The sequence below is a fragment of the Arvicola amphibius genome, chromosome 6 (genome assembly GCF_903992535.2).
Source record: "Arvicola amphibius chromosome 6, mArvAmp1.2, whole genome shotgun sequence".
Lineage (NCBI taxonomy): Eukaryota > Metazoa > Chordata > Mammalia > Rodentia > Cricetidae > Arvicola > Arvicola amphibius.
This window is the reverse complement of record NC_052052.2, coordinates 4291802-4315879: the sequence shown is the minus strand read 5'-3', so window position 1 is coordinate 4315879 and position 24078 is coordinate 4291802. Positions and strand designations below refer to the sequence as shown.

Below are 24078 nucleotides of genomic sequence, written 5' to 3'. Positions count from 1 at the left end.
CCTGGTTTATACGAATCACCACACTGCTTTTAGTGACTGGGAGCCTGGAATAGAGTTGGTCTGTGCTGTGCTGGTGTCATGTGGCCTGGTTTGATTCTTGTCTATCCCAGCAGCCCCCAGCGGTTCTTGCTGCTGTTTTCACAAGCTTGTGTGGACCCTGTGCCTGGGGCTTGCAGAGCTTGACTCTCTCTGGGGACAGAGGTTGCTTTCTTTTTAACCCTGTTAAGTGATAGTTGCATAGATTGTTAAATTGTCTCCTAGTCCTTTCTGTTCTCTCCATGTTAGACAGGCTGATGCAAACTAGCATAGCATCCTTTCTTAGAAAGGCTCTGTTGTCTTCACACACATAATGGATTAGAGACATAATTCAGCTTTATCAGAAAATATTTGAATACCTATACAGATACTTTTCAGTCACAGAATGCTTTCTTAACAACATGATACATTGTTTACTTTTTGGTTTTTAGAGATGGGGTTTCTCTGTGTAGCCCTGGCTGTCCTGGAACTCCCTATGTAGACCAGGCTGGCCTTGAACTCACAGAGATCCGCCTGCCTCTGCCTCCAGAGTGCTGGATTAAAGGTGTACGACACCATACACCACACCTGACTACTCTCTTATTTTTTTAAGATTTTTAAGAAAATTGTTTTATAAGGCTGAAGAGATGGCTCAGGGGTGAATGTGCCAGTCCTGACAGCAGCTGTCTTCTGACTTCCATGCACACTAAATACATAGAAAGTTTAAGGTAATTGTTTAGGTTTCCATGACAAAGCACAGCCATCAGAGTGAGCCTGCTGTGGCTCCAGCCTGCTCTGTGGAAGTGGTTAGAGTCAGGAGGAAACCCATTAGAGCCCATATGTTTGTTGCGCTTGGTGGCAGAGGGCCAGAGAGGGTCACATGCAGAAGTGGGCTGCAACTGAAAATGGGACAATGGGACTGTGGCGTAGAAGGGACAGGAGCCCGGTTAATCCTGTCTGGGAATTTGTCACATGAAGAACTGGGCTTTGGAAAGCTGAGTCCTGTATTGCTCCTAGGCTGCGTGTCTGATTAAAGGCTGCTGTGTGTGCAGAATCATTTTCAGCAAGACTTGAATTAAAGGCTGCAGTAGGCTGAGGGTCTTCAAATGCTGATACAGTCCAGTTTGCTCCCCATACAATTGGTTCTGAGATAATGCAGTGATTCTGTGGCTGCTCTTGTCCTCACAAGAGCTGTCTGAGGCCAGTGCAAAAAAGGCCGGTATCAAGTTGCTCTCAGCTGCCTGCACCACTTCCTCTGGTGCTTTATACAAACCAAACAACACGACCAGGGCACCATAGAGAAACGAGAGCTTGTTTGTGGTTTTAGAGTCATGAGAGTCCATAGCGATGTTGGCTGCAGGGGCTGGGCATGGCTGGAGCAGGAAGCCAAGAGGCAAACTGGAGTCTTGTGAGTCTTTAAATTCTTCCCATCAGGCTGCACTACCTAATCCCCCTCAAACGATGCAGCAGCTGGGGACCAAGGGTTCAATTGCCCGAGCTGTTGCAGGCATTCTCATTCAAACCACCACATTGCCTGTGGGGGAGACTTTCAGTGAGTAAAGAGTCATTGTTGAAATTCTAAGGATCTGCCTCAATAATGAAAAAGGGGGCTTTTATCCATAGCCATTAATGAGAAGAAAGGACCACTACAAGTCTGTTGGCTGCAGTATCTATGGCGGGACTCTCGCGGAAGAACTTTGCTGACTATGGGGGAAAGAAGCAGCGGCCATGGGACTGTGAATGGCGCTCTCTCTTGGGGATGTGCCTGTCTGTTCTTCTGATTGGTTTGACTGAAGAAACAGGAAACTGGGTGGAGTCCCATAGACTATTTGTCACCAGCATCCAGGGGAAAAGTAAGAGTGTCCTCACTGTGGACACACACACCCAGTCACGGGGATCTGGAGCTGCCTGCTGCACACAGGTCAGTTTCCAGCAGCCCCCCTGCTGTGTCACTGTTTCTCCGGTGCCCATCTTTAGACACTGATGGCACAATTAAGTGCTCCACAGCAAACTGCAAGCCGTCACACCGTGTGCAGCCCAAGAGAATAACACTTTGCTTTTGAGTTTTGTAAAATTGGAAAGAAGAATGTTTTGTAACACATGAAGTCAGATTGCAGGAAATGAAGGGTTGCCTAGGGCTCGGTGTGCCTGGTTCTGCTTACAGCCCCAGAGCCCAGAGCTCAGTCTTACCAGTGAGTGCCTAGATTTACTCTCTGCTCGTTACAAAACAGGTGTGACAGCTTCGCTCTAGAGCAGCATGAAAAGCGGGCAGAAGCTTGCTAGACAGAAAGACAGTGCAAGGCTATGACTTGACTTGTAGAGACAGAAGGCCAGCCTACCTCAGTCCTTGCTTTCCACCAGTTAGGGCTCCATCCAAACAAACAAAATTACCAAAACTGGCCAAGTGGGGTGGCACACATCTTTAATTCCAGCACTGGGGAGGCAGAGGCAGACAGATCTCTGAGTTCTAGCCAGCCAGAGCAATAGAGAACCAAACCTGTGATTTATTGGAGTTGCTGGTGGTGGGGATTAAAGTAAATGGTTTTTACTTTCACATGACTGTGTTATAGGGCAGTTAATGGACTTGGACGAGAACCTGCACACTTTCAGTCAGAAGCTTCAGCTAATCTCTGACCCACTCGGTATGTCCAGCAACTGATACTTTGCATTAGTTGTGTGTGCTGGCGTCCCTGTCACAAGTCAGATGTCACTTTTCCTGTGAGAAAACATATGGTGTTGGAGGTGAATAGTCATTGTGAACTGCAGGCCAGCCTGTGGGCACACAGGAAGGAAATCCTCCTCTGGGGCTGCAGCGGGCGGCCATCTGGGCCCTCTCGGAAATGAAGGAATGCCCTTGTCAGCTCAGGGTGACCTGACCAGCCATTTCCAGAGCAGTTCACTCATCAAGCAGTTGTTGCTGGAGCCCAGCACTCTCCTTGGCTCACTGTCACCGCTCTGGTTTAGTCGCTTTCCATAGATTTGGATCAGCACCAAAGGCTTTTGCTCTATAGTCACTGGCTCATTGGAGTTTTCAATTATTATAGCTGAGAAGTGATGACTGGTCCTTAGTTTTAAACTTCTAATGGTCACTTGTCCTTTGCTGAAGCAATCACTTGGTTGTCAGTGAGAGTGTCCGTACTTTGTTTATGACATTCTTGCTTATGGCCTGGGATGACTTGGAACTTGTGTTCCTCCTGTCTTGGTGTCCCTGGTGCTAGGATTTCAGACCCGGGCTGTCATGGGCCTTGCTGAATATATACTATTTGAAAAACTTTCAGAGCCGGATATGTTGCTGGGATTAAAGTCATGTCACCGCACTGGGCCTGCACCCGTGTTTTTGTTGTAGAATTGTTGAGGAAGGAACCAGAGCCTTGCACACCTAGGCTCTACCAGTGAGCTACATCCTCAGCCTGCAACAATCTGAGTCCTCCTCAGGATTTCTGGGATTGACTAGACTCCACTGGCTGGCTCTAGACTGACACCTCCCTGCAGGTGTAGTCCGATGGCTCCTGGGTCTTAACATTGATAGATTTACTGGATCAAGTGTTGAAGAAAGCTTGCTTGCTTGTTTGGGTTTCTTTGTTTTTGAGCAAGGGTTTTTCTAGGTAACTCAGGCTAGCCTGGAATTTAGGACAATCGCCCTGCCTCGGCTTCCCAAATGATGGTATTCCAGCACGCAAACCCTGCAAACCAGTTCCTCTTCAACTGCAGAGGGACGTGGTCTGGAGTCTACCCAGCTTGCTAGGTGGTCTCCTTGATGTGTGTGACTGGTCTTCCCCAAATGGCATGGTCCAGAGACCCAGAAGAAGCACAGTTTCTCATACTTGATCTTGAAGTCAACACCATCACCCCATGCCTTCCCTCCCTCCCTTCCCTTCCGTATTTTTAAACTGTGGTTCTGTATGTGTTGCTCTGGGGAGATGGAGCACCTGCATGTCAGTCATGGTGGTGCTTGCATGTAATTCCAGCGCTTGAGAGGTGAGACAAGATAAGTAGGAATTCAGAGCCATGGTGTAGAAGGAATGGCCACTTCCCACTACCCGGCTCCCTGGCTAGCTTTACCCAAAATAATTACATGGAAACTGTATTCATTTAAACACTGCCTGGCCCATTATCTCCAGCCCCTTACTGGATATCTCTCACATCTTGCTTTAACCCATATCTAGTAATCTGTGTATCACCACGGGTTGTGGCTTACCAGGAAGATTCTAACCTACATCCATCTGAGGCCAGAGCTTCATGGTGTCTGCCTGACTCTGCTTCTTTCTCCCAGCATTCTGTTCGGTCTACTCCACCCACCTAAGGGCTGGCCTATCAAAAGGCCAAGGCAGTTTCTTTATTTAACCAATGAAAGCAACAAATGGACAGAAGACCCTCCTACATCATTGTTTACATGAAACTGTCTCCAAAAAATATTTTTCCATTTAAAATTTCTTCATATTATAGCATGGAGGTGTCACTCATGGGCATTTTCTTTTTTGCCTCCATTCAGAACAGTCTTTCTTCTTGTTTGTTTGTTTTTTTAAGACAAGCTTTCTCTGTATAGCCCTGTGGAGTCTCTGTTGTCCCAGAACTCTCCCTGTAAGGCAGGCTGGCCTTGAACTCAGAGATCCATCTACCTCTGCCTAAGTGCTGTTCATCGCCACTGTCTTGAACCTTTTTGTTGTTGTTTTTGTTTTTGTTGTTGCTGTTTCTCTGTAGGGTTTCTCTGTAGCTTTGGAGCCTGTCCTGGAACTTGTTCTGTAGACCAGGTTGGCCTTGAACTCACAAGAGCTAGCTCCAGTACAGGCCCCAAAGCTACAGAGAAACCCTGTCTTGTAAAACAAAACAATAACAACAAAGAGAATGGAATGGAAGTCTAACTAGTTGAAAAATGCCAGTTCCACCTACGGACTTTCTTGTCCAAAGTTGAGGCGCTGAAAGGCCATCAACAGGTTTTTGAGCTATCCCTCAAGCCATTGGAGAGCGTGTTCGGTTCAAGTTCTCCCACGTGAGCCGGCCCACCTAAGGATGTTCCTGTTTTCAGTGACTCCACTCCCCGTGGTGTCTCAAGGCTGAGTGAGTAGTGCACATACCACTGATCTCAAAGACCAAGAACTCTAGGCCGGCCTGAGCAAGGCAGCAAGAGCCCCCACCTCAACAGTAGTTATCGTGGGGTGTGGGGCGTGCACCTCTAATTTCAGCGCTTGGAAAGAAGAAAGTTTGAGACCTTTCCTGGGTTACATGTGAGCAAGACGCTGTTTCAAAAGAAGAAAACATTTTTAAAAAATAGAAATAAAAATAAAAGTAATGACAATTTAAAAGGTAGTTGGAGCCAAGCTTGGCAGCTTGGGGTGTCATCCTAGGTGTTGGGATCAAAAGTTCAAGACCACACTGAACAACTTACCTTGTCTTTCATGGTGTCTCAAGGTATTGAGGTATAACCAAGTGGTAGAGAACTTGCCTCGAATGTATTGGAAAAGGAGGAAGGAGAGAGAGGTCTTATACGTACATCTTTCTGAGAAATTGAAAATTTGATACTTTTTTTTAACAAAACACAGTTTAATTTCGTCATTGAAGAATATATCATGACAAGTATGCCAAATGGTAACAGCTCATCCATTTCTGAAGAACTGCCAAAACACAGCCAATACCTTTTATTTGTTTTTGATGGCCTGTGAGGTAAGAAACTGACAGAAAAATATCAAAAAAAAAAAAAAAACCTGACGCTTAGTGACATTACGAATTATTCAGGTTGCAAGGTTCGTGGACGGAATTTTCTTGGAGCACAGCACAGTCAGTTGGTTGCTGTTATCTGCTGCTAAACTCTGATGAGAGCAACAAGAGGGTCACTGAGGTTTGCTGGCCCCCAGCATAGCCAAGAAAATGCCAGTCCTAGGCTTAGGGAGAGACCCTGCCTCAAAGGAGTAAGTAGAGAGGAATGGAGGAGGACACCTGATATCCTCTCCTTGCTTCTTCATGTGCCCAGGCCAGGTGTGTACGTACGCATGGACACACGGGCAAATAAATGAACACCTTCCAACGCCAAGACAGCGTGACTAGGATTTCTACGGCCTGCATGTTAGATGTGAGAAACAGGGACAGAGTCCACTGGGGGAGAGGTGAGTGTGACCTGTCACACCCACTCTGCTGGGTGTGGTGCATGCGTGTGGAAATCAGGATAATTTGTGCCAGTTGGTTCTTTCCTTCTGGCATGTGGGTTCTGGAGATGGTTCTGGAGTTGGGTCTGGCGGCAAGTACAGCCACTGCACCCTAGGCCATCTCGCCAGCCCCCACTGCATCTGTTACTGTTCATATGAGGTCAGAGTAAATGAATCCTGAACAACCTATATTTTTCACCTTTTGTGTAATGGCTGAAAATGAAAATTTTCTTAACAAAGCAGGGTAAATTACCATGTGCTGTACTCTGCGAGTTAAAAGGCCCTTGCTTGGTTTCTCTCAGATCTCCATTTTGGGTCTGGTAACTCAAAGTCAAAGTTCAAAGTCAAAGCAACTGTTACTGCTGGTGATACATTATTAGGATGTGTTGGCTAATGGCTAAGCCAACAAAAACACAGTGAAGTTGGTATGGTCCTAGACAAATGTCACATGGCATACCCTCTGAGGCTGCCTATCTGCCATTCAGGGCTACATGGCAAGCAGAGGACAGATTTGTTCGTCCAGGGTTGTCTGTAGAGCCTTCTTTGGGGGTCTGTAGCAGCACATCCTGGCAGCTGTGTGAACCAGACCTTCACTTTGTAGCCAGGAAGAGAGAAGGGAGTCTTCCACTAGGCCCCACTTTCAAAGCACAAAGCTATGAACATTTTTTCGGGGGACCAGTGCTCACCATGTTTCCTAAGCTCTCTTGACCTCTGGGCTCAGAGGCTACTTCTGTCTTAGCCTCCCAGCGCCTGTGCTCAGCCCCTAGTGGCCTCTATCCGGGCTCCTCCATTAGGTGCTCTGAGGCCATCACTCATTTCTGTCATAAATCTGTGCTTGCACGCCTCCCTTTCCTGGGGACACTGCATTACTTGGTAGTTTAAAGAATGTAGTTATCTGTCAAGACCCTGAGTAATCAGGTAGCACACCTGGAATCCCAGCCCCTAATGGTGGAAGCAGGAGGCTCAGGAGTTCAAGGTCATCCTCGCCCTTAGCTGTTGAGCTGCTGTCTCAAGCACCCTGCAGGAAGCGGGTTGTGCAGCTGGAGTGGTGGCTTGTTAATCCCAAATGAGAGTAGAGACATTACCCCAATTCTTTGGTCAAATTTTGCAAGTGTTATTTTCTGTCAGACAGGGCTCCCTCACCAAAGCAGGGTTTGAGAAAATAGCATCGAACACAGAGAAAGTGATGTTTATATAGCCCAAAAAACTGCAAGACTAGGGTGGTTTCAAGGGTTGGGGTATTTCCAGAGGAATTTTGGTTATGTAGGAAGTTGGCTAAACATTTCAAAATTATTTGGGAGAACATCTTATCGGGGTGGAGGTTAGGGTATAGGGTATAGAACATGTCAAATTCCAGAAAATGTGTTAAGACACAGTCAAGCCCAAGTTTTACAGAAAACAGGAATGAACTTATTTTGACCTTGTAATAAGATGGCTTTTAATCTTAAAATGGGGTCAGGCTGGTCCGTCGGTATATCCTGGAATGCTAGCACCTGAGAAGCAGGAGCATTGCTTCCAGTTCAGTGCCAGTGCATAGTGAATTTTCTGTCAGCCTGGGCCACAAAGTGAGTATCTTGAAAAATAATAAATAGACCGAAGATAAATTAATAAAAAATGTGTGTGGTTTTGTATGTGTGTACAGTGTGTGCACACATACTGGGTCAAGACAGACCCATGAGAAAAGTCTTAGAACTTTGAAAGAAAATGATAAATGTTGTTTGTCTTTCTGTGAAGGGTTTTTGGCAGTTGATTTTATGTTACCTTGACAGGCTAGAGATATCTGAGAGGAGGGAGCCCCGGTTAAGAAAATGCCTCAAGACTGGGCTGTACACAAGCTTGTAGAGTATTTTCTTAATTAGTGATTGTTGTGGGAGGGGCCATCTCTGGACTTGTGATCCTGGCTGAGCAAACCAGTAAACATGACCATGACCTCTGCATCAGCTCCTGCGTCCAGGCCCCCACCTTGTGTGAGCTCCTGTCCTGACTTCCTTCAGTGATGGACTGTGATGTGGAAGTGTGAGCCAAGTAAACCCTTTCCTCCTCGTCTTGGTTTTGGTCATGATGTCCTCACAGCTCTTATTAACCCGAACTTAGACAACCAGTCAACAAAATTTTAGCTTAGTATTTCTTGGAACATGCTGTCTTCTGTTGCTATCTTTAGTTTTCAAAGGCGGAAAGGTGTGTGAACACCCCATGTACAAATATCATGTGTGCACATCGTGTACCTGCTTCCTGGTCTGGAGGGCACTCTTAGGTCTTGTGGAATTGAGGGGTGGTTAAGTAAATGTGCTTAGTCCATGTGGCCGGCCGGTGTCTGGGTGATGTTGCCAGGGACCTGTGTGATCCCTGCATGCTCAAGTCGTTGGCTCTCTCTCCCATGTCTTGTCCCTCTGCAGGTGTGTACAGGCCGGCTCTTCCATAGAGCTGATGTTGGGTAGCTCTAACATTCCAAGGCATTCCGCAGCTTTTATTTGAACTGTGACATTCATGCTTCACGGACTTCATGGAGCACTGTCCATCCGTGAAGTCAGATGCCTAAGCACTCCACTTCAGTGTTTTCATTCCTCAAACACCAGCACTTCATGCTGACTGCGTGTTTTTCTGCCCCAGGGAACCATCAGCGTTGGAGTCGATGCCACTGACCTTTTTGATCGCTATGATGAGGAATATGAAGATGTGTCTGGAAGTGGCTTTCCGCAGATTGAGATTAATAAAATGCACATATCCCAGTCCATTGAGGTAAAGCACAGACACCTCTCCAAGTACAACCTGGGCCTGAGTTAATGAGGCACAGTGCCGGAGCAGCTGAATGGGAATCAGCTAGGGGTTTCTCATTGTTATTTATGAAAGGCTGCAATTAGCCACTGAGAGAGGGGGGAAGGGAGGGCAAGAGAACGTGCGAGCATTCTCCATTTGGCCTTGTTTGTTACTGCTTTGCCCCCACACACAAGGCAGCTGAGTGTTGGCACTTAACTCCCAAGGTCTCAGGTCTTGCCAATTAGGAGTGCTAATGGGGTAAGTATAGATGCCCAAGGTCGTAGTCATTTTAGGAAGGAAGGCAGCCCTGCTGGCAGGTGATGCTCAGAGCTAGTCTAGGTTCTAAGTACTTGACTATGTGGAAGACAGTAGCTGCTCTGGTCCTGAGCCAGGGAATTCAAACACCACCTTTTTGTCCCTGGATGCAGTAGGAGCAGGCCATTCTATCTAGGACACCAGGGTCTTTGCCTACACAGCGTCTTCATTTTATTATCAAGTGCATGAGCCAGCCCCATGGAGTTAATGCCAAGAAACTTGCTGTTCTTGAAGAGCCCTTAATACAGCCAGAACCCTGGTGGCAGGCTGGGAGTAGAGAGCCCGGACAACACATTGCGGGAAGGCACAGGTTGGGGGTCTCCATGTAGCTCCTGCCATGGCACACTAGATCTGGTGTTCTGCCACTCTGTGGGTTTGGGGGATTCTTCTGTTGAATTTGTGCAGCTCAAGAGGTAACTCAGTAAGTCGAGTGTCTGCTGTAATCACAGGCCGTGGACTGGATTCCCAGTGCCATATACATAACATGAATGCATATGGTTGCGTGTCATGACACCTGCCAGCGCTTAGGAGGCAGAGGCAGGAACATCTCATCCCACAAGGAGGCTAACTCATCTGTGCAGCCCCACAGCCAGAGCTGTAGTAAGATCCTCGTAAATAATAAATAAACTACTGCTTTAGTGGCCCCATGCCATTGATATAAATTAGGAGAGCAGAGCAGTTGGGAAGCCTCCTGTCTCTGTCCTCAAATGCCAGGGGACCTGTGTCCCCATTGCCTCTGTTCACTTGCTACTCGTGGCTATCTTCCCTTAGGCACCCTTGACAGCTACAGACACAGCCATCCTCTCCGGAAGTCTCTCCACCCAGAATGGCAATGGTGGCGGTTCCATTAACTTCGCACTCCGGCGGGTCACTTCTGCAAAGGGATGGGGAGAGGTAAGACCCGCTGGATTCTGGTATCCATACGTGGTCCCGTTATTGACTAGTCACATGACAAGCTAACCTTCACTGCCTGAGGGGGCTGTTGGTTGAAAGTCGCCTGGGCTGGTAGTGAGGCAGCCAGGAGAGTGCCGGAAGGACTGATGGACCTCTCCATCGGGGCCTATGTCCCATTTGTCACCCAGGAGATGTGGCAGGTGGCACCATGATGGGGAGGGGTGTGGACTACCAGTCTCCTTCCCTTCTGACTTGAGCCAAGGGAGGTCAGAATTCAGGACTGACATTTTCTTTGGCGGAGTACTTGTCTACAGTCTGGGGCAGAGATGATACCGGGGTGTTAGGAATCTGCCGATCCTCTGTTGGGAGCCTGGCCTGGTTCATGCTGAGCCCTGGGCTGCTGTTGTAGAAAGAACGCCAGTAATGCTTTCTCTGTTTATTTTTCCAAACAGTTGGAGTTTGGAGCTGGAGACCTCCAGGGGCCTTTATTTGGTCTCAAGCTGTTCCGTAATCTCACACCAAGATGGTAAATATACAAGATAACTCCTTTTTGGTGATCTGCGCTAACTTGTATTAGAGCCTGTGACGTCTTCTGATTGTGGACATTTGAAGTCACTTGTGCTGTGTGGGCTCAGTTGGACAAGTGCTAGGGCAGCCTGCAAGCTGAAAGAGCTCTGCATGGGAAAGCAGGCCCGGCCCACCAGGCTTCCTGCTGCACTGAGAAGCTTTCTAACGTGGGACTCTGTACCTTACAGTCCTGTGAGGACCAGGAAACAGTATCTGTCTGTGGGACTACCTGGTGATTGGGCGGACTTGGCCTCTGCAGCTACAGTGATGACTCCAGGCTTCAGTCCTAGTTCCCTTCCCAGCTAGTGTAACACGGAATACCCTGCTGAAAGCAACTTAGGGGAGGGAGACATTTCCAGGTGATAGTTCATTCTAGTAGGGAGTCACAGCAGCGGAACCTTGAGGGGACTGGTCACATCCATCTGTAGTCAGGACAGGGAGGCAGATGTGGTCTTTAACCCCAGCACTTGGGAGGCAGAAGCAGATGGGTCTCTGAGTTTGAGGCCAGCCTAGTCTGCATTCCAAGTTCCGAGCCAGCAGAGTTAGTCTGTCCTCATGTACAGTATTCAGATCAGCATGTCTCCCTCCAGGGCTCCTGCCTCCATGGCCAAGTCCAAGCTCAGCCCTAAAGTTGCTGTATAGAGCCAGGTGTGTGGTGACGCAGTGCAGTAGGAGGGTGTTTTGTACTCTTTTGGCTGTTTTGGGGACTGCCACCCAGTTCCCAGATAAATCACATGGAGGCTTAGTTAGAAATGTCTAGCCTTAGCTTGACTTGTTTCTTGCCAGTTTTTTTTTTTTTAACTTCCGTTATTCTTTCTACCTTTTGGCCCTGTGCTTTTCCTGTTCTCTTCTGTAGATCTTTACTTTGACTCTTACTGTGGCTTGCTGGCCCCTGATGACCTCCTCCTCTGGCTACTTCTCTCTCCTATATTCTCTCTGCCTGCCAGCCCCACCTGTCCTTTCTCCTGCCTTGCTATTGGCCATTCAGATCTTGATTACACCATCAGGTGTTCTAGACAGGCAAGGAATCACAGCTTCACAGTGTTAAACAAACACAACATAAACAAAAGTCACACACCTTAACATAATATTCCCAACTCTGCAGGGATAGGTAGAGGCCGGGAGATCAGAAGTTGAGAGTCATCCTCAGCTTCTTGTGGAGAGTCTGAGGTCATCCTAGAATACAGAAGACTTTGTGTCAGAACAAACAAAGCTGCTAGGTGAAGCCAGGCTTAGTGGTGTGTGCCTCTGATCCCCACTGCTCTGGAGGCTGGTGCAGAAGTGTTACAAATTTGAGACTGGTGTGGACAATATAGTAAGACCCTATCTCCAAAAGAAAATAGGAAAGGCAAGCATGATTGTAAACGCCATGGTTGTAATCCCATTGTCTGAGGGGTAGGAACAGGAGGGTCAGGAGTTCAAACCTGCCCTGTGCTGTGTAGCTCATTGAGGCCAACCTCTGGCCTATATGAGACCCTGGCCCCCCCAAAGCAGACAGCCCTGTGCAATGGTCTCAATCTCTGTCCAGTGCCTGCCTTGCTGATTGCAGTTTTCCTCCCTTTGGGACAGAACCTGATATCTCATCCCTGTCTTCTTTCGGCTTCTCTAGCTTTCTCTTGGAACTCTATCGATGACATTCTCCCTGCTGGCTCTCCTGGCTCCTGAAGGGGAAGCAGGAAAATGCAGCCTTTCTCTAGCATGGCTGGGTCTCATGGAAACTAAGAAATTGGCTCTTTTTAGTCATTTGGGAGTATAAAGTAATCCTGATTAACAATGTGTTTGCTGGGTGGTGGTGGTGCATGCCTTTAAGGAGGATCTCTGAGTTCCAGGACAGCCAGGACTACACAGAGAAACCATGTCTAAGGGGGGGAAAAATGTGTCAAGTGTGTCATGGTTACCTTAATGTCACAGTGTTATCTCTAGAGCCTAGAAAGTCAAGAAAGAGATGGCTCGACAGCAAGTGGTGAGTGTCGGGCTGTGCGCCAGACACCAGTTGTTTGTCAGCCTGCGCCCCGCAAGCTGACCGCAGAGTCCTTCCTGGAAAGCTGATTTTCAACAGGATCCCTGGGCAGGTTTTTAAAATTAATAAGCCATCTCTGCAGCATTTAAGAGCACTTGTTCTTGTGGAGGACCTGGGTTTGATTCCTGACGCCTGCATATCAGCTCCCAAGCATCTGCAACCACAGTTTCAGGGGATCTGACAGGCATACACAGGGCACACATACCTGAATGTAGACAAAAACACAGAAAATAAAATCTCTTTAGTGTGTGCGTATGTGTGTACATGTGTGCACATGCTGGGGATCCACCCAGGACTTTGACTTGTGTGACGTATGCCTGCGGTAGGTGGCGCTACTCTTTGTGACTGCTCATGCTCCAAGCCCGTGCTGAAGAAATCAGAATGCCTGACAGAGGAGCCCACTATTGGTGGCTGCACATCAGTCAGGTGACTTCAGCATTGAACAGAGTTCGGGGAACACTGTCCTGAGCCACTGTGTTTAAGAGTGTCACCAGAACTGCCTTCCATTGACTCTAAACACAGCATTTAGTGCTCTGGTAGAGTGGATGGTAGGGAGTGGAGCCGCCAGGGAGGATCCTGAAAAGACAGGCTTCTCCTCTCTCCTTGCTCTGCTGCTTTCCTTGCTGAGAGAAGGAACAGCTGAGAGTCTGTGTCAGCTGGACCCTTTCTGTCTGTGTCCCCCACCCCCAGCTTTGTGACGACAAACTGTGCTCTGCAGTTTTCATCCCGTGGGATCCGGCCTGGCCTTACCACTGTCCTAGCTCGGAACCTGGACAAGAACACCGTGGGCTACCTGCAGTGGCGATGGGGCATCCAGTCGGCCATGAATACTAGCATCGTCCGGGACACCAAGACTTGCCACTTCACAGTGGCCTTGCAGGTGGGTAGAGGAGCTGCAGTCTCTTGAAGATGCATCTTGAGGCGGGTATCTCAGTATAAGCCTTTACCCTGTGGGGCGGTTCTGGGTTCACACAGCAGTGACTATGGCCTCTAGTGAGGAAGGAAGATGTTCCCAGGTGGCTGTGTTCAGATCATCTGACAGGAAGTAACAGTTTCACGTCCTATCAGAATGGTGCTCTTGGGCTGGAGAGATGGCTCAGAGGTTAAGAGCACTGGCTGCACTTCCAGAGGTCCTGAGTTCAATTCCCAGCAACCACATGGTGGCTCACAACCATCTGTGCTGAGAACTGGCACCCTCCTCTGGCATGTGGGCATACATCGAGGCAGAATGTTGTATACATAATAAATAAATCTTTTTTTAAAAAAAAAAAAAAAAAAAAGAATGGTGCTCTTGAGTCCTGTGGCTGGGCAGAGAGAGAAGCTGGTGGGAAGCAGGTCCTGGGTTCCTCGTCCTAGCTCAGGGTTACCAGAGGTTTGTGTTTTCGTGAGAGGCCAGTAAACTGCATTTTCATTAGAAATGACAGTTCAGTGTCATCTCTCAGCGTGTCATCACACAATGGTGGCTGTACTGGCTTCTGGTAAGCGTTCACACACCTGCCCTGATGAAGCTTCCCACGGGCAGGTGCCCAGCAGCTATAGGCAGCTGGCATTATTGTTCAGAATGGTAAGCTTAACTGGCATCCTTGCACCTCCCTCTCCTCAGCTGGGCATCCCACACTCGTTTGCACTGATCAGCTATCAGCACAAGTTCCAGGATGATGACCAGACACGGGTGAAAGGGTCCCTCAAGTAAGTCTGAGCTTTGCTGGTATAGAGGTGACCCAGCTCTATGGAGGGCCCTCGGGGTGGAGCTGTGGTGGGCACCTGTGTATCATCGTCTCTCCCATGATGCTCCCTGATTGCCCCATCCTGGCATTGGCTCCCATGGGTGATAGGTGGGGGACAGGAGGGAGGCCCAAGGACTCAGCTATGTTCCTAGCAGCTCCTCTGTGGATGGGTGGGCAGGAGGGAAACGTGCCTGCAGCTGTGCTCTGCCCCCCCCCCCCCCAGGGCAGGCTTCTTTGGGACAATAGTGGAGTATGGAGCTGAGAGGAAGATCTCCCGACACAGCGTCTTGGGTGCTGCTGTGAGCATTGGTGTGCCGCAGGGTGTGTCTCTCAAAGTCAAGTAAGTTGAGCCTGACCCTTGCTAACAGGGAAGAGGGTTATTTCCTCAGTGTGTCTTTGCTTCTGAGCTGCATGAGCAGAGGTCAAGGGGCATAGCCCAGCAGTGAATTGGGAGAGGCTTGGGTTCTCCTCCCTCACACCTCACCAGACCTGTCCAGTGACCACGTCCACCACAGGCATCTGCAGCATCAGATTCTTCCTTTTCTGTAGCTTAAGAACGTGCACCCTTTCTTCTGCACTGCCCAGTTCCTTAGTCAAGCTGTCTGAGTTTGTTTGGGGTTTTGATGTTTTGTTTGAGATAGGGTCTCACGTAGCCAAGGCTGTCCTGGAACTCAAACTTGGGATCCTCCTGTTTCAGTCACCTTAGAATTGAGATTTTAAGACATGGACACTTCTAGCTTCTGGGTTTGCTCACTTTTCTGTTGCATTGCAGTTGGGCCTCCTTCAACCACCTGGGCATCATCTTTCCCAACAGAGGGCAGCTGTCTGTCCTCTTCTGCCTCTCCTTCCTCCCTACACTTCTCTGTGCCGGGATTCTTGGACAGCAGGCTAGAGCTCTGCTTTTGTTCCTGCCTCCCAGTGGTGGCTCTGTGGGGCACAGTCCTTGTCTGTGCAGACTTCCACAAGTGGCCCAGTCTGGCCTGTGTGTTCAGGTTTTGTATCTGAATGGAATCCTGAACTCCCAAGGGATAGCTGTACTGTGTTTCCAGTGTCCTTGCCTCAAGGGCCCATCTTGGCCTGCTTCCTAAATCTCTAGCTTATATGCATGATGCCCCTGTGTATCCATGGATATCACATGTATGGATTTTAGCCACCAGAATCAGCAATAATGGAGGAAAGGTTGCAGGTAGTGCAGTATGGCAGCTGTTGGTGTGGCATTCGTGTTCGACAGGACCAGAAGCCAATGAAAGATTTTGTCTAAGAAAAGAAAGATGTGAACAACTCCTTAGGAATGACACTTGAGGTCGCATGCACATGTGTCCACCCAGAGTCCTAAACTCTATGAGTTCCAATGAATCAAGCACCCCCTTCTGACCTCTGCAGGAACTGCATGCATATGATGCAGTCATACGTGCAGGCAAACATTTGTGCACGTGCATCAAAATTTTTTTTTAATATAATACTGGTTTCTGCAGACACACTACCATTTTACACTCAGAGCTGGGACTTCCTGGGTCCCGGTGCTCATCTGCGTGCTGACCCTCTTTTATCTGGAGTGGGAGTGCTGGTGAGGGCACTGTGCTCTGCTGGACTCTCAGCACTATGATGATGACTTACTTTCAGTTGGCTTCTCAGGGACAGTGTCACCTGTCATCCTGTATTTTCTGTGACAGTATTAAACTGTCCAAACTAAATTTTTAAAGGATTTGTTATTTTTAGGGCTGGAGAGATGTCTCAGCAGTTAAAAGCAATGGCTGCTCTTCCAGAGGTCCTAGTTCAATTCCCAGTACCACATGGTGGCTCACAGCCATCTGTAATGATATCTGGGCTGCAGGTGTACATGCACACAGAGCACTCATACATAAAATAAATAAATGAATAAAATTTTTAAAAAATGATTTATTATTTTTAATATGTGTGTGGGTCTGTCCACATGAGTGCAAGTGCTCTAAGGGGCCCAAGGAGTCAGATCCCCTGGAGCTGGAGTTCTGGGCAGCTGCGGGCCTACAATATTGGTCTTAACTACTAAGCTGCTGCTCTGACTGCTTCAAACTGAATTTTTATGCTGGTTGGATGTCCCTTATCCTTAACATATTTGTGTGTAAAGAGGAGTCTAAGTGAGTTCAGTTCTTTCGGGAACATAGAGCTTTAAAATTTTCCTAGTTCACCTGTCAACTTGACTATTTTGTAAACCACGTTTCAAGGATTGTGTCTCTTTCATCTTGGTGTGAAATTTCTTGGCATTCATTTGTTCCTTCACCTGCCTGTCCTCTTGTAGTTACCCTTTTGGTAATTTGTATCCTTTCTGTCTTTTGTTTTTAAAGACTTGGTCTCACTAGATAGATAGTGCTGACCTCAAAGTCATAAAGATCTGAGTGTCTCTGCATCCCCCTGCTGGACTTAAAGGTGCGCCAGGCTTGGGTCCTTCCTAACAACATCTTACAACAGTGAAGCCCCTTTATAGTCAGTCTAGTGCATCTTACGAAGTTGATGTTGTGTTTTCATTATCCGGTTCACTAGGAGTGTATTGCTTAATTGTGCATTGTAGCTAGCGCATGCCTGTGCTTTGTGTGTGTGTGCGTGTGCGTGCTTGTAATCCCATCCTCAGGAGGCAGGGGCAGATACATAGCAAGTTCTAGCTACAAACATACAATCTAAAAAAAAAATCTAAAAAAAAAAATACAGGGCTGGAGATATGGCTCAATGGTTAAGAGCACTGACTGCTCTTCCAGAGGTCCTGAGTTCAATTCCCAGTAACCACAACCATCTGTAATGAGATCTGGTGCTCTCTTCTAGTCTGTAGGCATACATGCAGACAGAACACTGTATACATAATACATAAATAAATCTTTTAAAAAATACAAATCAATGTATTGCTTGAGGAATATAGAGAGAGGAAAGAAAGGAAAGATAAATACTGCTTGGGCCAAGAGTGGTGTCTTGTGCCTATAATACCAGCGGAGGTGGGAGTATTGCTACAAATTTAAGGCTAGCCTGGGCTATGTAGCTCCAGGGTAGCCTGAGCTGCATAGGGAAACCTTGTCTTAAACAAATGCATTCTTGCATACATACCTAAGTGGGTAGCTGAATGGGGCAGTGTGTGCTTAGCACACACAAGGTCCTGGGTTCTGCCAAGGCAGCCATCAATGCAGTGGGAAACATGCCCGTGTCCTGTGCTCATGCTCACCTGTCTGCTGCTGTCAGAACTTCCGTGTGTTTGTTGTAGTGAGTCTCTGTACTGCCAGCTCTCAAAAACTAAATGCTCGGCTGATAGCTAAGGCTTGTCTCTAACTAGCTCTTAAAACTTAACCCATATCTTTTAATCTACGTGGCTTATTATCTCATAACCCATTTCTTCTACATTGCTCGGCTACCTTTACTCTGTACGGCCCATGCTGCTTCCTCCGAGTCTCCTGGTGTCTCCACCTTCTTCCTCCCAGCACCCTCTCTGCCTGCAAATCCTGCCTACCTATTGGTCGGTCAGCTTTGTATTAAACCAATCGAGTGCCACTTCTTCACAGTGTACAAAAGGATATTCTACAGCACTTTGTTTTAAGATATAATAAACACTGGCTGGAGAGATGGCTCAAAGGTTAAGAGCTGCTATTCCAGAGGTTCTGGGTTCGATTCCCAGCAACCACATGATGGCTCACAACCATCTGTAATGAGATCTGGTGCCCTCTTCTGTCCTGCAGACATATATACAGGCAGAACACTGAACATAATAAATAAATAAATCTTTTTTAAAAAGATACAATAAACACTAATCTGAGGCCCAGCCCACTGGCACCAACTAAGGGGGACTGAAGCAAGAGGATCACTTGATCCTAGTAGTTCAGGGACAGTCTGGGCAACCACCTTCCTGCCCCTCGTCTCAAAGGATGAATAAAGCCTCTGTTATTTAGTTATTTATTTATTATTTTTGTGTCTTAGCCGGGTAGTGGTGGTGTACGCCTTTAGCCCCAGCACTCAGGAGGAAGAGGCAGAGTTCAAGGCAAGTGTGCAGATGCCCTTGGAGGCTAACAGGGCATCTGCACACTCATCTACATATAACTCCCTAGGAACTGGAGTTACAGGCAGCTGTGGGCTATCCAGTGTGGGGTGCTGGGAAACTAACTTGGGTCCTCTGGAAGAGCAACCAGTGCTCATAGCCATAAGCCATCTCTCCAGTCCCAAGTCCTAGTCTTCATATGTGCTCAAGTTCAGTGGTAATCAGCTCAGCTTTGGAGCTGGCATGCAGTGGCTGAGCCCCCACTGCTGCTCCGTGGGACCTGACACGCCCTGTGTGTATCCTTGTGTTTCTTGCAGGCTGAACAGGGCCAGTCAGACCTACTTCTTCCCGATCCACCTGACGGACCAGCTGCTTCCCAGTGCCGTCTTCTACGCCACCGTGGGGCCGCTGGTGATCTACTTGGCAATGCACCGTTTGATCATCAAACCATACCTCAGGGCTCAGAAAGAGAAGTGAGTTTTGCACTAAGAACCTCTACCTCGGTCTCCTCTAAACTGGAGAGCTGACTGTGTCCCCTAGAAAAAGAGGACAGGTTAATGCTGGGGAAGTGCAAGCGTGATGTCCAGGTCCTGACGGTCCCCATCACTGTTGGCAGCGGCAGCCGCAGGTTGCTCCCTTCTGGCCAGTCAGTCCCACCCTCAAAAATGACTCGATTTGCTTTATAAAATCGGCTTCAAACCGGGCCAGCACAAATGCTGTCTCCCTCTCTTCTATCCTAGACATCTCACCCTAGCACTGAACTTGAAGTAGAATAGGTCTGTTTTGTGTGACGCTAACTATAGTCATGGAAACCACAGAACAGACCTAGCTTTGAAATCTCTTGTAGGGATCCCCTCCCCTCAGTCAAAACTGAGTCCAAGCATTCCCTCGGAAACCCAAGTGATGGAGAGGCCCTGTGTTAGCCTCAGAGACACTGGGGCACTAAGGTTGAGTGGGGGACAGGGTATCCCTCTTCTGGCTGCCTGTGACTTGTTACTAGTCTAGGGGCTGAGTTTCCATGGATGTTTAAGACCTGGAGCAAAGAATGTCCTCCATCTGGCGCGCTGTGTGGGCTGACCCCGGGTCCCTCTGTCTGCTGTAGGAGTGGGCATTTCTGTGCATCCAAAGTAGTCTGAATTGTCTCTGCCTGCTGGAGTCTTCTCCTCTCCTAAGGAAACAGCAGTTTGGGAGGTTCCATGGAGGAGGTGGACAGGAGAGGTGATCTCAAACTAAAGGGAGATGCACAGGCCTGCAGCTCAAAGGCTGGCCTGGGGTTGTTTTTGGAAGTATCTTCTAAGTTCTAGAAGTAAAAATCCAGTTAATTCGCAGACTGCATGCTGGGCTCTGGCCAGCGGAGGGCACAGTTTGCTCATCATAGAGTCACTTGTGCCCTGCTTCTCTCTGAAAGGGAACTGGAAAAGCAAAGGGAGAGCACAGCCAGTGACATCCTGCAGAAGAAGCAAGAGGCAGAAGCTGCTGTGAGTGTCCCACTGCCTCTGTGCAGAGTCCAGACCCAGGGTTGCCTCCTCTGTCCCCTTCTCCAACCCATCCTGCTGAAACTGGGACTGCAGAGGAGACTCCTTCACCCTCTGTTAATCCCAGAGTCCAAGGGCTTCTCTTCCCCCTCATTTTACAACCTCATTGCCTGTCTGTGACCTGTGGGCACATTCAAGAGACTCTGGTCTGTGCCTTGAGATGAATACAGCCCTCCAGGGCCAGACAAGGTTTGTGAAGTGGCAGGGTTGTCTTCTTCTCCTTCTACGTACTTCCTGTTGGAGGAGCTGAGGGAGCAGAAGCATGACTGAACAGCAGGGTACCACGAGGCTCTTGTGACCAGAGGAAGGGCTGCAAAGGCACAGGACTGAGAAGCTGCATGAGGCCGCGCATATCCCCAGGCAGACTTGCTCATTTGGAGGGCAGCACACAACCTTACCCAGCTGAATGTTTCCACAGAGAGCACAGGTCCTTCTCAAGGAAAGTGGGGGTCCAGCAGCTCTCATGAAGTGTCTGTCTTCAGGCAGGACCTCACAGTACTAGGGATGACCACATACTTGTTATGTAGCCCAGGTTAGCCTTGAAACTCATCACTATGGAGCTTTTTATTTGTTTTGAAATACTGACCGTGTGTTCGGTAATTTCTCATCCCTTCACTGAACTCCATGTGCAGAATCACTGAGAAGGAAGAAAAGGTGCTGTCCCTTCCACTGGCGTCATCGTGTAGGGTTCTGCCTTGTCAGGTGACCCCCCCAACACTGCCTCAAATGGGGCTGAGGGCTTCAGACCGGTGGCTGAGCTGAGCTTAAGGCTTGTGCTCCTTTCCCTGCAGTCCCTGAGCAGACATCTTGACATGGACACAAACTGGGTGTTTGTCATGCTCTGACCAAAACAGTCCAGGGTCCCCAACATGTTCATCTTCTCTCAAAGGTGCGGCTGATGCAGGAGTCTGTCCGGAGAATAATCGAAGCAGAAGAGTCCAGAATGGGTGAGAAGGCACACCCTCTGTGGGCTGGGCACTGGGGTCTGGCAGGACAGCCTATGTTACCCCTGCTGCTCTGTCCGTAGGGCTCATCATCGTGAACGCCTGGTATGGGAAGTTTGTCAACGACAAGAGCAGGAAGAATGAGAGGGTGAAGGTGATTGACGTGACCGTCCCACTGCAGTGCCTGGTAAAGGACTCCAAGCTCATCCTCACCGAGGCCTCCAAGGTACATGACCAGGTCACCAGGGCCGCCTGTTCCCAGGATCTACAAGAGGAGGCAGACTGGGGTGCAGCTCCATGTCACGGGACTGTCAGGGCATGTGACCATTTCCTCACAGTCTGGAGGGCTTCTGTGCTGGAACCACTTCTGCTCCCATGGGCCCTAAAATTCACCCGAAAGTAACCACCGAGCTGCCAGGTGCCACCAAGTAGCCCACACCTGCCTTCCTGGCACTTGCATTCCATTTATCTGCAAGTTCCAGAAAGGGTGTGGACTCAGCTGGCCGTGGCTTCAGGCTGGATGTGAGAGAAGGGGCTTGATGGCCAGTCTAGCACTGCCTAAGTGAACAACTCTAATCTCATTCCTTCATCAAGCTCCTCATCCATGTTGTGCCCAGTTGGCGGCAGAAAGGAGCGGAGCAGAGCAGGCCTTGAGGGCAACCCTCTGTTTGTTGCAGGCTGGGCTGCCAGGGTTCTATGACCCGTGTGTTGGGGAGGAGAAGAGCCTGCGAGTGCTGTACCAGTTCCGAGGCGTGCTGCACCAGGTGATGGTGCCTGACAGTGAGGCCCTGAGGATACCAAAGCAGTGTGAGTAGTGCCCTCGGTGTCGACAGCTGAGTTGTGGAGTTAGAGCACGCTCTTGGCCAGGTGTGATACTACAAGCATCCAAGAAGCTGAGCTAGTAGGAGCATGGATTCCAAGTCAGCCTGGGCTACCTAGTGGAACTCAGCTCAAAAACTCAAAAACAAAAACAAACAAACAAATAAACAAAAAAACCAGCCGAGCAGTGGTGGTAGCACACATCTTTGATCCCAGCACTCAGGAGGCAGAGGAGGTGGATCTCTGTGAGTTCGAGGCCAGCCTGCTCTACAAGAGCTAGTTCCAGGACAGGCTCCAAAGCTACAGAGAACCCTGTCTCGAAAAACAACAAGAACAAAGGGGGGAAAGACCCTAACACTCAGGAGGCAGAGGCCAGCCTGCTCTACAGAGGAAATTCCAGAACAGCCAGAGCCAGCAGAGAAGCCCTGTCTTGAAAAGAAAAGCAAAAAGTCTGGAGAAATGGCTCATCAGGTTCAGAGCATTTCTTGTTCTTGCAGAGGATCCAGGTTCAGTTCCCAGCACCCACACGGTGGCTCACAACCATCTGTTTCAGGGGATCTGACACCCTCTTCTGCCCTTGGGCACCAAGCATGCATGTGGTTCATACATATATTCAGGCAGAACACTCACACAGAACTTTTAGATGGGGGGCTGTGTGGAAGTGATGCTTCGCCCTGGGTGCAGAAGCAGGCGCTTCAGGTTGAGGGTGGTGGAACTCAGGAGGCAGGGGTCTGAAATGTAGGCCAACCGTGGACTACATAGAAAAGCCCTGCCTCAGAACACAGGAAATGCAGCTGCTCCCAGCCCGGCCTTGTGCAGGGGGGAGGAAGCGCACCTGACCTCTGCTGCCCTGACTTGTGCTTTCCTTCCCAGCCCACAGAATCGACACAGACGGGTAAAATACCTGGAACCCTGAGTAAAAAGGCTACAAAATACTTTCCGGGGAGTCTACAACTTTGGAGCAGGGAAACCCAGACATGAGATGTTTTTTGTTTATCCCTCAAGAAGGTGGCGCTGTATCAATTATGTGATGGGACACAGACAGCCTAGCCTCGTGGGTGCTGTGGGTAAGGACTGCGGAGCCCCACCCTGGCCAGACCACAGCATGGCCACATCTTTCCCAAGGATCATGTTCCTGGAGGACAGCGCCTGAACCAACTCTTGAGGTCACCCCAGCCGGTCCTCATGAGTGGCCGTGCACTCTCGGGAGGCATCTTGGACATCCTCACACACGGACTGTTCTTCCTGAAGTCGCTGCACCTGGGAAACATGAAAAGGAAGGTGTGTCGCGTGCTGCTCAGTAGACTCCCACAAGCCACCTTTCTCTTCTAGAACATTACAGAGTGGACTAGAGAGGACTGTGGGTTTATAAAACTGCTTTTTATCCGAGAACAACAGGTTTGGAAACTAGTCTCTTTCTTCCCACTTCCAGAGCTTCTCAAACCATTCCTCCAGGCCCTGACTTGGGACAGAGAGGGGAGACCCCAGGTCCCAGGGTACACTGTCCAGGCATACTGCCCACAGTGCTAAAAAAAGATCCTGCTGCCAGTGGCCCCTGCACCCCACCCATAAGACATCTGCCTTGCAAAGCTCTAGAGGGCAGCGCTGGAAGGAGGGGAGCTTTGCAGGTAGTGGGGGCACAAGTTTGCCAATTCCTGGGTGTGGGCCCAAGGCTGGCCCAGGTACCTGTACCTCTAGTGAGTGCCCAGCAGGCGGTGCTGTTGCTTGTCAGGCCAGGCTCTCACAAGGATCCCCCTAAGGAGCCTCAGTTCCCAGACCCTTCTAGTGCATTGCACACTTGCTGGCTGTCACTGCAAGCTCTACCCTCTGAGCAGGTGTGACACTGGCGGTGACTCTGACTCTGGTCCCACAGCAGTAACTGCTGAAGGCAGACATTGCCCCACCCATTCTCATAACCCTTCAGTTTTTAAGAACATTCAGTTCTGTAATATTTATCTCCATTTTGTTGTTGTTGTGTTTTTTTGTTTTTTGTTTTTTTTTAAAGAGGCTTTTTCTTTGCCCCGGACTGATGTGCGGTTTGCACTGTTGCATGAGCCCGACTCAGTGGCCTGTGGCTCCCTGGGCACCGCTGCCCCCTTCTGTGTGAAGCTGACTATGGCGGCACTGCCCAACAATAAACCTGACCTGAAAGCAGAGGCTGCTCTGTCCGTTGGTGCGTGTGTGCTTAGGAAGGGGTAGGAGACAGCTACAGTGCCCTAGGCCTCTCCCATCCCTGCTGCTTCAGCATAGACCATTGGCTTCCATTCCACACTCAGGTTTACCTGAGCCATACAACCTCAAAATAAGGAAATTAGACATAAGATTTTGTGTTTGCTTTTTAATCATGGTCTGGC

At 49.0% G+C, this 24078-nt stretch overlaps 1 protein-coding gene across 1 annotated transcript in view; it reads left to right on the top strand.

The window, feature by feature from the left end:
- Positions 1 to 23116, top strand: part of Dnajc11 (DnaJ heat shock protein family (Hsp40) member C11) — a 51513-nt gene extending 28397 nt beyond the window's left edge. The window contains exons 5-16 of the mRNA XM_038334773.2: positions 8766 to 8894; positions 9999 to 10121; positions 10574 to 10647; positions 13399 to 13588; positions 14312 to 14397; positions 14659 to 14775; positions 18744 to 18899; positions 19835 to 19904; positions 20851 to 20908; positions 20989 to 21131; positions 21583 to 21712; positions 22598 to 23116. Coding sequence (XP_038190701.1) covers positions 8766 to 8894; positions 9999 to 10121; positions 10574 to 10647; positions 13399 to 13588; positions 14312 to 14397; positions 14659 to 14775; positions 18744 to 18899; positions 19835 to 19904; positions 20851 to 20908; positions 20989 to 21131; positions 21583 to 21712; positions 22598 to 22623 — 1302 coding nt within the window. The 3' untranslated portion in view covers positions 22624 to 23116. The remainder of the gene's footprint in view (positions 1 to 8765; positions 8895 to 9998; positions 10122 to 10573; positions 10648 to 13398; positions 13589 to 14311; positions 14398 to 14658; positions 14776 to 18743; positions 18900 to 19834; positions 19905 to 20850; positions 20909 to 20988; positions 21132 to 21582; positions 21713 to 22597) is intronic.
- The last annotated feature ends 962 nt before the right edge of the window (positions 23117 to 24078 follow it).